The 16049-nt window shown below is 44.0% G+C and overlaps 1 protein-coding gene across 2 annotated transcripts in view; it reads left to right on the forward strand.

The window, feature by feature from the left end:
- Nucleotides 1–16049, forward strand: part of Sestd1 (SEC14 and spectrin domain containing 1) — a 93452-nt gene that overhangs the window by 19940 nt on the left and 57463 nt on the right. For both annotated transcript variants that reach the window (XM_055600053.1, XM_055600054.1), the window contains exon 2: nt 15854–15933. In XM_055600053.1, coding sequence (XP_055456028.1) covers nt 15879–15933 — 55 coding nt within the window. In that variant the 5' untranslated portion in view covers nt 15854–15878. The remainder of the gene's footprint in view (nt 1–15853; nt 15934–16049) is intronic.

A 16049-nucleotide genomic window follows, 5' to 3' on the forward strand; every position in this document is an offset into this window, starting at 1 on the left:
GGGTAAGTCTTTACCTGCTGAGCCACTTCCAGACCTCAGACCTTGGTGTCTTGAGACAGGATCTTGTTGTATGGCTAAGGCCTCTACTTCCTGAGTGGTGAGGTCACAGGTACATGTAACTCTGCCAACATCACATATACTCTTCAAAAAGCAATAAAGAAATACTACGCCCCCCCCCCAACCATTTAAAAGCCATTTGTACATATTGTAGTCCTTGTCTCCTAAATATTTTAGTATGCACCTTAAAAATACATGTAATTACAATAAAACATCAGGGAACTATTACAGATAACTAGAAGTTTGCTTCAGATTTTGCTAAGCTTCCTGTGTCCTTTTGGGACAGGGAAATCCTTCCTTTTCTTGGCACTGTGTTATGCTCGTACGCCGTGGTGTCTCACTCTTAGGACACTTTCAGGCTTTGTTTCCAGGCATTTTGGAAGACCACTGTGCAGCTAACTTTCAACGTAGCCCGCTGCTGAGGTGAGTGGGCTCGTCCTCACTCTCAGACTTGGGTTGCGCCTTTTGGCGTCTGTTCTGCAGCAGCTCTGCCTCGCCCCCACGTCTCGTCAGGAGGCCTGTGGTGTTGTGGTGTTCTGCTAACGGTCACATCGCTTGGGTGTGATGATGCCGGCCGGTTTCCTCACTGTCAGGTGATTGTCCCTCCATAATTAATGTCTGTGTTGTGGGGTGACATTTCGAGTCTGCAAATATCTCAGTTCTCATATCTTCACTTAGAAGTTTGAACATACAGTCATGACTCTTACCTGGATCTTTTAATGTCCTTTTGACAGGGGCTCAGAAGTCTTTCAGCGTTTACATTCTGGCAGGCGTGCCGCAGTCACCGCAGTCACCGTACATGCCTTATCCACCTTTGGAATCTGCTAGTGTTTCAAAGAATCCTAATTCCTCTTCCTTGGAATGCTGTTTAGAAATCAGGCTGTGGGTCCTTGCATAATTGTTACACTGCCCTCAGTAACAATTGCTTTTAGGCCCTTATGTTAATCAGGGTTCTCCAGAGAACTGAACCAACAGGAGCTATGTATGTCTTTGTCTATATCCATGGCCGTGTCTGTTTCATCATCTGCATCTGTGTGTTTATGGAGGCTTGAGTGAGTGTGGGCCAGCCCTCAGGGCGTGGTGATGTACTTACTGGTGGTCAGGCAGGAAGGGCTGACCCTGTAGAGCAAGGCTGAAGGCTGTATCTGATGAAGGCTCTTAACTGGGTTGAGGGTTTTCTTTTTTTACATATTAATATTCAGAAATTCAACTGATTACATGAGGCCTACTCATTATGGAAGGCAAACTCATTTGCTGCACAAATTAATTGTTAATGTTATCCCAAAATACCCATGCAGAAACCCAGAAAAAGGTTTTGTCAAGCAGGCGGTGCTCAGCTGGTGGGTCAATTGAAACATAAAGTAACCGTCAGTGCTCTCAGTAGACAGGGCTGGGGCATCCTGCTTCCTTCGTCTACCTCTGTGCATTAGAAACTCTGTTTTTCCATATCGAGCCATCATTGAGGATCCCGATAGTCTCCTCCATCTTTGCAGCTTCCCCTCTGTGATGGTGAGATACCTGTTTCCTCTTTCCCCCACACGCCAGACAATTTAGAAAGAGCTGCACCTATGTATTGGACTCCGTGTCATCCCCGGCTTCTTGTGCTTGCAGCCCGAGGGTAGGTATGGAAAAGGAGCTTGAGAGTTGGTTGGTTTAGTGACCCCCCTTCTGTGTGGTCACATGGGTCATCTGAAATTCCAGCTGCGACTGCTGTTTTGTTTGATTTCCCCTTCGGAAGTTCTTACCTGGCCATCCTTGTGAAATATGTGTCACCTTTCCTTTAATTTAATTTAATTTCCTGTTTGTCCTACTGTACAGTGCTTACTGGATAGCTGTACTTATTTCATGACTATAGGTGCTTGGTCGGCATGTATGTCTGTGTATCACGTGGGTGCAGTGTCCACAGAGGCCAGAAGAGGGTGTGGGACTCCCGGGACCTGGAGTCACACATGGTTGTGTGCCGCTCTGCGGGTGCTGGGAACTATTCAGGGTCCTCAGCAAGAGCAGATGGCTCTTCACCACTGCATGGTCTCTGCAGCCCCTCCTGCTTTCAGCATGGGAGGTAGTATAGAGACAAAGAGCTGAGCACAGAGCTTAGCCATCCTCACCCGCTGCCTTCCCTTTCTTCTCAGAAGGTGATTTTCCTTTATATTGTTTCTCTTTGCACAAATTGAGCAGATAAATACGTATCATCTTTCATTTTGTTTTTAAATATAGCTAATGTTTTTATTTTTATGTGAAATATTTATTACTTTTTCTTTTTATTGAAAATTCTTTTCTCATGTAATATATATTCTCATTCTGGTTTCTCCTCCCTCTACTCCTCCCAGTTCCTCCCCACTGCTCCTCCCATCCAGATCCAGCCCTTTCTGTCTCTCATTAGAAGAGGCTTCAAACGGATGATAATAAAGTATAACAAAATAAAACATAATAAAACAAAAGCTCTCATGTCAGCATTGGACAAGTCAAACAGAAGGAAAAGAGCCCAAGAATCAGAGACCACTCTTTCCCTTTATTATTTTTTTAATTTTTATTTTTTCACAATTTATTCATTATATATCCTGATTGCAGTCCCTCCCTCAACTCCTCCCAGTCCCATCCTCCCTCCCTCTTTCCCCCATCCCCTTCCCTGAGTCCACTGAATGGGGGAGTTCTCCTCCTTTGCTGTCTGCCCATAGCTTGTTAAGTCTCACCAGGACTGCCAGGATCCTCTTCCTCTGTGGCCTGTCAAGACTGCAGGGGCAAATGGTCAAAGAGCAGGCAACTGAGTTTATGACAGAGGCAGCCCCTGCTTTCTTTACTCAGGAACCCACATGGAGACTGAGCTGCCATTACTGAATATACTTAGATTTTCCCTGCTGTGCCGTGCTTATTGGATAGCTGAATTATTTCCTAGTAGATGAAGAAGCTGCATGTTTTAGACCTGTGTGTCACTCCATTGTGCAGTTCTTATTGTTTTATTTGGGATATTTTCTCACTGTGCTTTTCACTAGCCTGGAACTCACTTTGTAGGCCAGGGTGACCTTGAACTCACAGAGTTCTGCCTGCTTCCTCTGCTTCTAGGATTAAAGGCAGGTGCTACCAAGCCTTGCTTTGTTGTGTAATTTTATTCACTCTTAATTGAGCCAATCTTCTATCTATGTGAACAAAGGGAACTTCAGGTTGGGCTTTCTGGTCATCACTAGTGCTGCGATAGAATCTTATAGAAATATTCTAATGTGGCCGAAGGGGCATATTCTTATGTCAATATTATGCTTTTCCCTTTTGTCTTTTCTGTATGCAACCAGTTCAGAGTTTAAGACAGGATTTAATTCTATCTATCTATCTATCTATCTATCTATCTATCTATCTATCTATCATCTATCTATCTATCTATCTATCTATCTATCTATTATCTATCTATGCATTTGTCATCATCTATCTATGTATCCATCTATGTATCTGTGTGTGTATGTGTGTGTGTGTGTATATGCATGTATGTATCTATCATCTATGTATTTGACTATGTATCTATGCATGTATCTGTGTATCTATGTATGTATCTGTATGTATGTATCTATCTTCTATCTGTCCATCTATCTATCATCTATCCATCTATCTATCCATCTATCTATCATCTGTCCGTCTATCTCTCTATTTATCTATCTATCTATCTATCTATCTATCTATCTATCTATCTATCTATCTGAGATGGTTTCTTTGTGTAATCCTAGCTGTCCTGGAACTTGCTGTATAGACTGGGCTGGCCTCAAACTCATGGAGATTGGTCAGTCTGCTTCCTGAGTGCTGGAATTAAAGGCATGTGCTACCACTACTTGGCTGTTTGTATACATTTTAAATTATGTGTGTATCTGTACATGACGTAGTGCTGGCAGTGGCCAGAAGGGGGCTCTGATTCACCCGGGGCTGGAGTTACAGGCCTGTGAGCTGCATGGGTGCAGGAATAGAAGTCCTCTCTCTGGAAGAGTAGTACACACCCTTAACCTCTCCTGTCTCTCCAGCCCCACCTTAGATGTTGTCAGTAGAGTTTAAAGATGGAGTACTAAAGAGGTGATTTAGTGATCAAGAGCTCTGCTCATTCAGAGGGCAGCGGTTCCATTTTAGCATCCCAGTATCCACACAGTGTCTTACGACCTCCATAACTCCAGAGGCTCTGACACTTTTTAAGGTGCTCACATGTGCACATACATATATTTGGGAAAACACCCATACACATAAAATAATACTTTAATGTGCTTCTTAACAGGGGAGAGAGACATGTGGCATTAGCCGATAGGGAGAGTGTGCTGTTCAAAATACATACAACTTAATAATAGCTGCATAGATGATTCTGTTGGCTTTTGAAGTTCCAATGTTGAAAGAATTTAAAAGATTAAAATGGCTTAGTTTATTTTTATATTTTGTTTTTATTAATTGTGTTATCTGACAATTGCATACATACCTACATGCACACATATACATACATATGTGTGTATATGTGTATATATATGTATATGTGTGTATACATATATATGTATGTATGTATACACATACACCTGTCATTCCCGTCAAACCCCCAGTTCCTTTCACATAAATTTTGGTTGTTTTGTGACCCATTTAGTTTAAGCAGAGCCATCTGTGTGATAACCAGATTGCCTGTTATTTTGTTTTTATTTTGGTATATTTAGTAACTTAATCTGTCTTCAATGCCAATGAGCCCTTTCCATTTTATTTTATTTCTTGCTGCAGCCAGCCAGTCATCTCATTTCTTTTTGCTTTTGTCTTTTGCTTTTAGATTTAAATTTTCTGATCTCAGATGTCTTTTCATGCCCCCAAAATGCTTGTTTAAAGAGAGATAATTCAATTTGGAATGATTAAGGTCCTTTACTCTGTTCTTGTTAAGTTTTCAGCAGCTTTCTTGTTCTAATTTTATTTTTATATTAGTTTATTGTAAATGAAGATAAGATTCTTCATATACATGGAGACGGCTTCTGACTTTGTCAGTGAGCAGGGCTGTTTCTTTAGTAGACTGACTTAAGGTGCCATACGTGTAGGTAAATGTGGCTGTTGTGTGGGATAGCTCTTTGCTCTCTCTCCCTCTGTCTCCCTTTCTCTGTCTCTTTCTCTCTGTTTTTTTTCTCTCTCTGTCTCTGTCTTTTTCTGACTCATAATAATGGAGGCAGAAGTAGAACCAAAGGAAGCAGAAAGCGTGTGCTCGCTCTTTCTTTCTTGCTGTCTCAGGAAATGGAATCATGCGATTATGGAGGTTGAATTGCCCCAGGATTTGCTGTTTACAGTCTGGAGACTCAGGAAGGCTTGTGCTGAACCTTTCAGTCAGAGCTAAAAGCTCAAGAACCGAGAACAGCAGTGTTGCATGTTCTAGGGCAAGGATGGAAGACTGAGGTCTCCTTACCCAGGCCATGAGGCAGACAGTTCAACTTTTCTCCCCACTGGATTCTGCTTGGCTTTTGGTCTATTGTGTGGTTCTCCTTATGAAGGAGAGGGCAGTGTGCTTTGACTAGTCCTCAGCTCAGATGCTAATGTCTTGAAAACCACTCCTGGGCATGTAAGACATTGCATTTAAGCAGCCATTGGCATCCTCTGGCCAAGTTGGTACCTACATACCTCTGATGCTTCAGCCTCCCAAGTCTGCCCTCTTGACTCTGCTTGTGGCCTGTCTTAATGATGCTGGCTGTCACAGTTATTCTTCAAGGATCTTGCACTGATGGTGGCCTTACCTTTCTGTGTGATTGGGTTAGTTTCAGGTCTTCTGTTACTATCCTCTTCCTCCTGTACAACTTCCCTTTCTCCTAGATCCACTCCTATTATCTAAGGGTTAAGGGGAAATCCTCAGAAATAATTCCCTAAAAACATCATTTGAGTTTTCTACCTGAATTGTAGTTAGTAGTTGGCCTGAAGTTGTGTTGCAGATACAGACTTTGTGTGGCTTTATTTGTTCTTTAACAGGAACTTTAAACGACATATTGGGAGATCTAGCTTAATCTGTGAATTGTGAAACTGTGTCACATGCTACTTTTCCTCCTCCTGAGAACAGAGTGGCCATCAGATCCCATAACACAGGGTATAGGACCAACTAGCATTCATGGTGAGCCTTGTACGCCTTCTCTTCTGAAGAGCAATCCGCTGGGATTTCAGCCTTCCATTTAATCAAGCCCGGCCCAGCGTCTTTAGGTAGAATCATTATAACATTTTTCTCTTCTTTTCTTTTGCAATTGTCTTCACAAACCCTAAAGAGCGTCTCACTTCTCAACACACACAGAGGGGTTTCACGGTGTAACAGACTTCTTCTATTAAGTCTCCAGGGACTCACGCATTCTAACTGAGCTACATCCCCCCCCCCGTTCTGCTTTGTTTGTTTGTTTGATTGTTTTAACACACATGCACACACACTCTCACACACACAAACACACACAAACCTTATACACAGAGGGGTATCTTAGTTAAAAAGGTAGTATAAATCCTCACCATAGGAGCATGGAAAATGTGTAATTTAAGTATTATGTTTAGGCCAGAATAGTGTTAAGGCTTTTCACATCTCCACCTCTCCCCAACCAACACACACACACACACACACACACACACACACACACGCACGCACACACAGTGCCTATTATGGAAGCAGAGTTGCCTGGCACCATGTGATGTGGCATATCCTTTTCCAGTGTGAGGGCCGGGTGCTGTGAATAGATTTCTGCCTTAGTAGGTGACAGATGCCATGGTCGATTCCAGTCGCAGAGAAGACTGTAGGGGAAGGAGCTGGGAAGGGTGTCTGATGTAGCTTTGGTCCTCTTCGGTTTTGAGGCCTGTGTGAGCGAGTTTGAGCTAAAAGGGAGATTTAATAGAAGAAGTCTGTTGTACTGTGGTACTAATGCCGAGTGGGAGGCACAGTCGGGGTTTGGCTCCTGTCCGGTGGCTTCACATATAATCTAATTGCTGCTCCTGTTTAGGAACAGAATGCAGCAGCTAGGCTGGGCTGGCAGTATAGTCACCAAAGCAGGAAGGGCTCTTTTGGTACCACTTACTGACCTGCTATCTTTTGTATAGAAGCAGGGACCCCTTGGAAAGAGCTCTTAAGTCTTATTTTACTTTTTGGCTCTGGGGACTCATGCATTCTAACTGAGCTACATTCCCTGTCCTGTTATTTTGTTGTTTGTTTTTAACACACACACTCTCACACTCACACACACACACACACACACAAACCTTAGATTACTTTTTGTAAAGTAAATAATTGCTATAGTTTTTCATTTTAAAACTGTGCTGCATGGCCCTACAGTAGACACTTGTTTTAATTTCTGTTGTCATCATCTTGTGTGTAGAGTAATGGTAATTATGGTGCTTGATAACCAATTATGCCAGTTATGTTGCTTGAAGTATTGGGAGATACTTGCCAGTAAAAGCTTTTCTTTTCAACTATCCAGAGAGACCCTAGATTTTCCTCTGCAGTTCTCTTGTGGATAACTAATCAAACTATTTTGTTAAGTGACAATGGGGTGACAAGAGTCAGAAGCCCTCTAACTGATGCCAGGAAAACAAGTTGAAAAACGTTCATAGGTATTAAAGTCAAAAAGTGAGATGAGGGTTATGGTAGTTACTATCATAAAAGCTAAGGTATAAGTTCAGGAAATGAAAAGTGTGCACGTTAAATAATGACTTGTATAAGTGTTGAAATATAGATGATGAAAACTCACTTAGTGTGTAAACAGTGAAGCTGAGTAAGCCATTTCCAAGAGCCTAAAATTAGAGTTGGCTCAGCATGAAGAAGGCCTTAGACAGCGTCTCTCTTCATTCCCGACCCCAATGGGCCAGGGCCCAAGATGTTCCAGCAAATGTCCCTGAAGTGTGTAATTTAATATTCAGTCAACGAAAATACACACTGCGTTCATAGTGCTTGGGTCAGTTTAAAGTTATCACAGCTTATTTTCTGACTTCCTAATTATTTTGCTAAATGGCACCTAAATGAGAAAGCTGGTGTGGTTGTGGGCAGGGACTTTAGTCAACAGAACTTACTGTGCCTTGGCTGAGTGTGGGGCGTCTTCCTAGGCCAGCACACAGGAACGTTCCAACAGCGGAGACCATACCTGCTCTGATCTCAGAGACAGTAACTGTTTTGTCGTTATTGACTACACAGGCAGGATGGCTTGTTGTAACATTCGGAACAGGTTCTCACTGTTGATATGCAGCATGCATACAGCTTTGAGCTCTGTTTGTCCGGCTCAAGCTCTTGACGTTGATGGTGTTTGTTGATGCTTCACCTAGCAGACCCACCTGCTTGTCTGACCAGCCACTGCTTACCTGTCACGGTGTGTGCTGTGGACATGTTTTCCGTTTCCAGTAACTGATCTTATGAAAAAAGCGTGAGTGGTGGTGGTGATAGCAAGGGAGGCTGAGAGACGACTAGTGAGAAAGACACAGGATCTGATTCTAAGACGTTTGATCGACACGAAGATGGCAGAGCTGGAGTTGTGCGCACACTCACAGATGCCTTACTCCCCACCTTTAGATTACGCTGGTGAAAGTGAGAACACACATGGTCTGTTTTCTAAATCCCTTTTGTGTTTTAGACAGTTACAGTGTATCGCTTAGGCTCTCCTCAAACGCAGTTCCCCAACCACCAACCCCTGAATGCTGGGATTCTAGGCATGTGTTACTATATCTGGCTTTCTCTGTTGGTTTTGAAATTTTTTTTAAAAAAAAAGGTACCTGGAACCTGTTGTTTAAAGGATTGTATCTGGTTTTTCTCAGTTTGCATTTTTAAAGATGTTGTTACTGGCGTGGGTATTTCGGGTATTTCTCATGGGCATTTTCAAATGTAAAGAGACACAGGTAAAGAAGAAAGCAGTTTACCCTCATCTGCTTTGAGCGATTATTGACAAATTGTCAGTCCAGTTTGAAGTATCTGTCCCTTCCCAGATCCCAGTGCTCAGTGTCTCCAAGACTGACTTGGTCTCTTTGGGGGTGGCAGGCAGTATGCTTCAGGAAGAGACTCAGGCACTGGCTGCTGACCTCATCACGCCTACTTACCAAAGGTGTCCAGGTTAAAGGGAGCAAAGCCTGCTTTTCCCTCCTCTGCCTGCCTTTGCCCTCCTATCCTGCGAGGGCTCCCAAACAGTGCCTCCTATGAGCACCTTTACCAGGTCCTGAACTGGCTGGAACTGTGATCTTGAAGTCCCAGTCTCCAGAACAGATAAAGGCTCTTTAGAACGCACCTTAATATCATCCAAAGGATGTTCAGGAGTGAAAGGACTCTGTCTTTGCGGCTGAAGCTCTTGGTAGCCTCCTGCTCTGGTCACAGTGGAGTTGGGATGAATTGCTAAGCGTTTGGAGTGCAGAGGCAGGTGGCTGAGAGTATGGTGCTCACACAGTTTTAGTTTTGTGTTTTGCTCCTTCCATGCACACCGCTTATATCCAGATTTTTCATTCTCGACACTTCTGCTGTTTGTTTAAATTGCTTAACAGCTTTAGTAAGGTAAAATGTATATACTTATGAAATCCACCCAAAATGATGAAAAGATGGGCTAGATGAGTCATGGTTCCGCTTCTGCAAGTTGTGATCTGTTCATTTGGGTGCCCTAAGCAAATTATTCCTCTAGCTTTTGTTTTCTCTTCTGATGAAGTGAGATACCATGTAGAGACTGGTAGAAACGCAGGTGGATCCTTGGGCCATCACTGACTATCTGGACACGTGTTATTTATAACAGGGCCAGGACTGTTTTCATTTGTTGGCCCAGAAGGCTTTAGCGGGAATTCTCTGACTGGTCTCAGTGGAATCAGTGGTAGAGCTAGCAATGAATGGAGGAAGGAAATGTCAGCTATAGGCAGTAGGCAGTGTTCATTGAGCAATTACTATCTTGGAGTATACCAGATACTACATACAAAAATAAATCCATAAGAGTAAGGAATTTTCTGGGTCTAGAGAAATGGCTAGGGCTCAGGGGTTAAGAGCACAGGCTGCTCCTACAGAGGACCTGAGTTCAGTTCTCAGCATCCATGGGGTGGCTCCCAGCCACCTCGAGTTCCAGCTCCAGGGGATCTGTCCCACTCTTCTGGCCCAGGCATGCACACAGTGCCCATAAATACATGCAGACAGAACAGTCACTCACAGTAAATAAAATTAAGAGTAGTTTTGATGAGGGGAGGCAATTTTTAAGATAGGGTTAACCCCCCCTTTTTTGGTAGATTTTCTTTGTCTGTTTGTCTATTTATCTATCTTTTATTTATTCACTTTATACCCCAATTATAGCTCCCTCCCTTTTCTCCTGCCAGACCCTCCCTCCTTCCCTCTTCCCTGAATCCCCCCCATTCACCCCCCAGGAAAGGGGAGCCTCACCACTGCTTACTTACCCTGGCACATCAGAATTGAGCGCATCCTCTACCTTGGTGACTTAGCAAGGCAACCCCGCCAGGGGAAGTGATCCAAAAGCATGCAAGAGAGTCCTTGTAGGGGTCTCTATTAGAGCCACCCCATATCCTCCTGGAAGCCTATTCTGTTGTAGGTCTCCAGCCTGTCTCAGAGGTGCCACAGGCCACGGTTTCTCTTCTCTCTGCATGCCCTCTGTCCTTCTTGCTCCTCTACCACTCTCCCCAGGATTAAACCTTTTTACATTATGTAAGCAAACAGTCCAAAAATGTCCATGCACACGGTAGGTCATATTTTATTTGAACAAAGGTGTTCTTTCCTTTGTGGTATTTGACATAGAAGTAAAAGGATTAAAGCTAATTTATACTGTTGGTAGCCTGGGGCCTTGAAACACATCAGACTGAACTTCCCTTGGAATGTATTTGGATCTGTAGTGTCTGGGGAATGGGATTCAGTCTGAGTTCAGCCAGTGGGATTTGTGTGTATCTTTGTTGAGGATGGGAAACCAAAACAACAACAACAACAATAAAACCAAACGCTTCCTTCTAGAAGCAGGGTCAGGGGAGAAGAGATGATAGCCCAGAGAAATTCCAGCCCAGCCTGGCCAGCACTGCCCGAAGCAGGTGAGGAGGGTTGGACTGTGGAGCTACCTCGAGGAGGAGCCCTAGATTCACACGATGAACAAGGAGCCCTAGATTCAGGCGATGAAAGCCCACCATTGTTTTCCGTGTTCATTCAGCGTCTTTCCAGAGGATTGTTGTTCTTTCCTTTGAAACTGTCAGTATTGTTTTAAAACTAGGTTGCTAGTCAACCTGGCACCTGCTCTGACACAGAAGTCACGTGGAAGTTCTACATTGCCATCCTGATGCCGAGCAAAGCTCGTGTCTGCACAGCTCTGTGTGTGGGTATGGCAAGCCGTGCAGAAGCAGTAGGCGCTGGCCTTGTATGTGGTTTCATTTCAAAGACTTTGCCTTTAACCGCCAGTGGAAGCTATTCCTAACCTGCTTTGAAGGAGAGCTGTGTTTCAATGTTTTCCTGGAAATACAAGTCTAGGGAGCCTGTGTTCTGGTTTTGTTCATCGCCATTATGTGTCTACATAATGTAGATTTATTGGAGATGATTTAGTTAGCCTCAGGCAATCCTAATGGGTTTTCTCTGGTTGTTAAAAAAACACTCTTCAAAGAATCTAACTGAATTTTCCAAGCAGACTGGTTGATTTATCATTATTGGGAGAAGAGTTCCAGCACCCCACACATATCATCAATTATAATCTCTTTTGAAGTGTAATTTGCTGAGCCTTGATTAAAAGGCCTGTAATTGTCCTGTCCTGCTGCTCGGGACACGCTCTGCTGCCCTCTAATGGCTGCCCATTGATGGCAGCTATTGACTTCTCTGGCCACCTTCAGAATTAGCTTTTGGGCATCCACCTACTCCTGTGGGTTGCTGGGGCTGCAGAAGGGGGTGGGTGTGGTTGGCACCAGGCTGTGGGCATCCGAGTGTTCCCAGTGATGTGAGGATGTGAGTGTTCCTCTGCATTAGTTTATGTCAGTCCATTACTGCTTCTGGTGTTTCTGCCAGCAAGGTTACCCAGCACCTAGCCATGCCTCTGTCTGGTAAACTGTTACCTAGATCTGTTCAGTGATGCTCTTGGGAAGACAGGATAGCTACATAACTATTTGCTTGTTCTTCTGCCCTTTCAGCTGAGATCTTGGGAAAGGTGCTGGAATAGGTGCAGTGATTAGGAGAACGTAGCTTGTGCATTTCTGCTTTGTAGAGAGTGTCACGTCTTGCTTTAGAAGGAACCCAGTGACATTTAAATTTGTATATCAAGAAACTATATTAAGCTGGGCAGTGGCCCACGCCTGTAATCTCAGCACTTGAGAGGCCGAGGCAGGTGGGGCTCTGTGAGTTTGTGGCCAGGCTGGAAAGATATGACATAGTTACTTAAGGTGCTAAGCACCAAAGCAGCGCAATCCAGAGCACTCCTTGCTGTGGCTGAGGTCAGCACATGGCCAGGCGCAGATTTCATCTTACCCTCATGGGCCTCCCAGGAGCCTTGCTGACTAGCCTGGCTTTCCGTCCTTTTTATGTAATAACCCTTCATTCATTTTATTTCATTTTTTGTTAAGTATGCCCTACTCTACTTAGCAAAGATTTAAAAACTGCATCTTTCTAGGTAGCTTTAACTGTCATATCAGGTTACCGTCTCTTGCTGGCTTTACTCTTTACTTGAGAATATTGCTCCTTCCTATATTTGGGGTGGGTAATGTTTTCTTGTGAAAATAATGCCCGCTTTTGCCCTGTGGTGAGAGCAGGAGCTGGTGCCTCTGCCTTATCTAACAGCGCACTGTGGAGGTTGCATGCATTTCCATAGAACTTTTTGTCATTTTCTATACCTCATACATCATTTAGCTCTTCCACGGGGCATTAATATAATCAAAGAGAAGCAAATTATTTTTTAAAAATGATTCTGTAAACACTTGAAAAGTTAAGGCATAACAACTTAAAATAAGATATTTATATGTTATGTGTGTGTCTATAACAATGAATGCCCTGGAGGCCAGAAGAGGGTATCAGATTCTTTAGGGCTACAGTCACTGAGAACTATCAGCTGCCTGGTGTGGGTGCTGGGAACCAAACCTGGGTCTTCTGGAAGAGCAGCAAGACTCTGAAGGGACGAGCCATCTTTCTGACCCCTAAGCAGTAGCTTGAAGAACTAATATAGCTGTACAGTCTCTGCCATTTTTGTTGCCTTTTTCTTTAGTGGCAGCAGAGAAAGAGGTAGAACGAGGGGAGGCTGCCTCCACAGCTTCACATTTTATTGGTTATGGCCCATGTACCCCAAAAAAGGTATTTATCATTGCTCTTTGTCATTTTCAACATGACCCCCAAAATAACAAAAAAAATTGTTGGATTAAAAAACACTGTGCACTGGGCAGTGGTGGCACACGCCTGTAATCCCAGCACTTGGGAGGCAGAGGCAGGCAGACCTTTGTAAGTTCGAGGCCAGCCTGGTCTATAGAGTGAGTTCCAGAATAGCCAAAGCTACACAGAGAACCTTATCTCAGAAAAAACAACAAACAAAAACAAACAACCACCAACAACCCACTTGTGCTTTGTCACACATTGAAGGGTTTGGCAGCTGCCTCTGAAGAAAAGGGGAGAAAACAGAAGGCCTCAAGGCACCAGCCTGCCAGGGTGAGCCTAGACCACAAGATGGAAGTTCACATTTGCCCCTCTAAGCACAAGAAAACTCAGTGGTAAACAGTTAGGCTGGTATTAATTGGTATAAAACCCACAGCCTGGCTCTACCATAATTTACTCTGTTAGCATGAGTTGATAGGAAGCGGCCCTTCAGCAGTGACAAGACACTCCTTCCTGTCACTCAGGAAACTCCAAGTGCCTGTGGAGTCCTATCCGAAGGACAAAGACTGAGGATAAGTGTTTTATTTTGCCGGTGTCTGTTGTTTGCATCCCGTCTAGACGAGTTTGGGGTTTAATTGCCTAGATGGCACTGGATGTTTTCAGAGCTAGAGATTGGTAAGCTGAGAGCGTGTTAGGGAAGTGGCCTTGAAGGAACCAGATCGCCTGCTTCTGAGTCCTGACTCCCACACTCAGTAGCTGTGTGATATTGCAGCAGCCAGCTAGCTCTTGCTGGAGAAATCCTGGGAACAGTAAATAAGTCAATACCAGAAGTCATTTAGAAAAGGGCGAAGTTTGTAATAAGTGTAAGGTAAATGTTAATTACCATAATCATTATAGCATCATGATCAAACTTGAGATCAGGGCTCCAGCAAGCTGATCACAGGAGGGAGGCTGTAAGATGTGAACACATATTTTCTGGGCTCTTGTTCAGCTGATAATGACTGATCAAACAGTAGTATTGATCTAGAAACATGAAATGCTATAGGTTTTCTTTCTATCAGGCTGTAAAAATGTGAGGTTGTGTGAACTCTGTTAACAGGGTAAGCCAGACTCAGGATGCAAAGAGCAAATTGTAAACAAGTGTTTAAGGAGTAAAACCTAAGGATGCGTCAATCAGTTTGACAGCTTGTTTTCTCTGTAGGCAGGTGGGACTAGTGATGGTATTTTTTGTTTTTGTTTTTCTCTTAACCGCAAAGCCTGTAAAATACTTCACTGTCTTAATTAGCCTTGCATAATTAGCCATTATCTGATGACTAGATTTCTTTTTCTTTTTCAAATACGGATTTTTTTTTAAGAGTGTAGTTTTGTAGGGCAGGACTGCAACTTGAGTGTTTTGCTCCAGCCAACACACAGTGAAATGGGATAGGCTCTCGGCAGGTGACTCTGGGCACACTCCAGAGTCATGTTATCCACGCTGGAAACTTGTTTTGAAGAGAGCAGTCTTCCCTGGGTTCTCCTGGCACTCTCCTGCCTGCTGTGGCTGGACGGGTGAGCTCTGCAGAGAGGGAAGGACAAAGAATGATGGCTAGAGTACACTGCCTCAGGCTGCAGCTCCCTGTAAGAAGTCAGTGTAGCTGCACCTCAGCTTTTCTGTTTTTTTTAAAGGCCCTGCTCTGCTCAGTTTCTGTTTGGTGGGCTGGCCAGGTCTCAGAATGCCTGTCCTGCCAAAGCCTCCATTTAAGGAAAACTGTCCTGCTCTGCACTGACTGCTGGAGGACTCCCTTTTTGTAGGTAGCCATAAACCCTGGCTGTGACTGTGGACTCTGGAAAACCAAATAGTAAATTGTGGCTTGCCCTAAGGGGTAAACAGCCCAGCACTCAGGAGGCCCAGAGGGAATGCCGTAAGGTGGAGGCTAGCCTGGGGTACAATGATTACAGCAAAGCAAAAGAAATGAACTGAGCTAACAAATAGATCCCTCCATGAGAAGTTAAAGCTTTGAAATGCGGCAAGATGAAGCTGCTAAGTAAGACTGCGTTGAGAAGTGCCTAGAAGTAAGCAGAGGCTCCAGTCTGTTAGGGCATTAGGAAGGAGAAAGGGCACACAAAGTTAGAGACAGCTGTTAGCACCGCTACACGGGGACCCAGGTATTTGGGATAAGCTGTGTACTAGGGAAAGCAATGGGGGACTGACTGCTATCTGATGGATTAATAAAATAACTGAAGCAATTCCTGAGCTGTTGCTGTCTACAGTTAGTATTCTGGCCCAGGAGCGGTGCTCTGAAAAACGTGTGAGCTGTTGGTTTTCAGCCCGCTGTGGCTCTGCCTACTGAGGAATGTTTGGCAGTGTCTAGATTTAGCTTGGTTGTCACAGCTGCGGTTGAGGGTGTCACTGGTACTTTGTGGGTGAAGGGCAGGGATGCCACTAAAAGATATGCATCTCCCTGCACGAAAAGACTTACCTGGCTCAAAGTACCAGTTGTTTTCGCTCAGATGGAGAAACCCTGGATAAACCATGACAAGTCTGAATGTCACAGAGTGACTGTCGTGTTTGATGTTTCACCCTGTTTCCAGGAGCAAGGACGTTTGCCAGAGTGAAATGGAGGCGTCGGTGATACTGCCCGTCCTGAAGAAGAAGCTGGCCTTCCTTTCAGGTATGTGTGATGGGCCAGGACTGTGTGCTGTGTAAGCTTTCTTTGACTACTTTAACAAAATTGCGAGTAATTTCTTTCATGAAGGTTTTGTTTTTAAGGCATTTCTTTAATGGGTG

This window comes from Psammomys obesus, unplaced genomic scaffold (assembly GCF_907164565.1).
Source record: "Psammomys obesus unplaced genomic scaffold, mPsaObe1.curated_primary_1811, whole genome shotgun sequence".
Taxonomy (NCBI): domain Eukaryota; kingdom Metazoa; phylum Chordata; class Mammalia; order Rodentia; family Muridae; genus Psammomys; species Psammomys obesus.